This window comes from Fukomys damarensis, unplaced genomic scaffold (assembly GCF_012274545.1).
Source record: "Fukomys damarensis isolate Sample0158 unplaced genomic scaffold, DMR_v1.0_HiC HiC_scaffold_19, whole genome shotgun sequence".
Lineage (NCBI taxonomy): Eukaryota > Metazoa > Chordata > Mammalia > Rodentia > Bathyergidae > Fukomys > Fukomys damarensis.
The window spans coordinates 67,601,065-67,601,792 of NW_022900931.1; the positions used below are offsets into that span (position 1 = coordinate 67,601,065).

The 728-nt window shown below is 60.2% G+C and overlaps 1 protein-coding gene across 1 annotated transcript in view; it reads left to right on the top strand.

The window, feature by feature from the left end:
* Ssc5d (scavenger receptor cysteine rich family member with 5 domains) overlaps nucleotides 1–405 on the top strand; it is a 19,190-nt gene extending 18,785 nt beyond the window's left edge. Inside the window, 2 exon segments of the mRNA XM_033766046.1 lie at nucleotides 1–4; nucleotides 6–405. The exon segment at nucleotides 1–4 is cut by the window's left edge and continues 746 nt beyond it. Of these exon segments, the coding sequence (XP_033621937.1) occupies nucleotides 1–4; nucleotides 6–357 (356 nt within the window). The 3' untranslated portion in view covers nucleotides 358–405.
* The last annotated feature ends 323 nt before the right edge of the window (nucleotides 406–728 follow it).

Genomic DNA, 728 nt, shown 5'->3' on the forward strand with positions numbered 1-728 from the left:
CACCTCCCCCTAGAGCCAACCCCTGGTCAGACCCTGGACCCCCTGGGCCCATGTGCCTCCCCAGCGCCCACTGTGAGGGTCATGGCTTGTGAGCCACCTGCCTTGGTGGAGCTGGTGGCTGCTGTGAGGGACATTGGTGGCCAGCTGCAGAGGCTGACCCAGATCCTGGAACAAGACCGTCAGGAGCGCCATGCCCTGGGGCTAGGTCTGGCCCAGTTGGTGGAGGCTGCCCGGGGCCTGGGGCAGCTGGGTGGCGCAGTAAGGAGACTGGCAGAGGTGGCCTGGCCCCCCAGCACTCCTGTGCCCACTAGCACCACCCCAGAGGAAGAGGAGAGACCTCTGAGGGGAGATGTGTGACCTCCGAGATGTGGGGGCCTGAAGATACTCTCACAAAGAAAATCAGTATCTAAAACCAAGGTATAGATGGCATTTCTGGGGGGCAGGAGGAACCTCAGAGAGGCAGAATTGCAAGACTGATTTGGATTGGTGAATACCACAAGTGCCAGGCAAGGTGGTGTTGGATATGATGGCGACCATCGTGATGGTGGTGGTGGTGATGGTGGTGGTGGTGGTGGTGGTGGTGGTGATGGTGGTGATGATGGTGGTGGTGGTGACGATGGTGGTGGTGATAACGGTGATGGTGGTGATAATGGTGATGGTGGTGGTGGTGGTGATGATGGTGGTGGTGGTGATGGTGGTGGTGGTGGTGGGGGTGGTGGGTGGGGGTG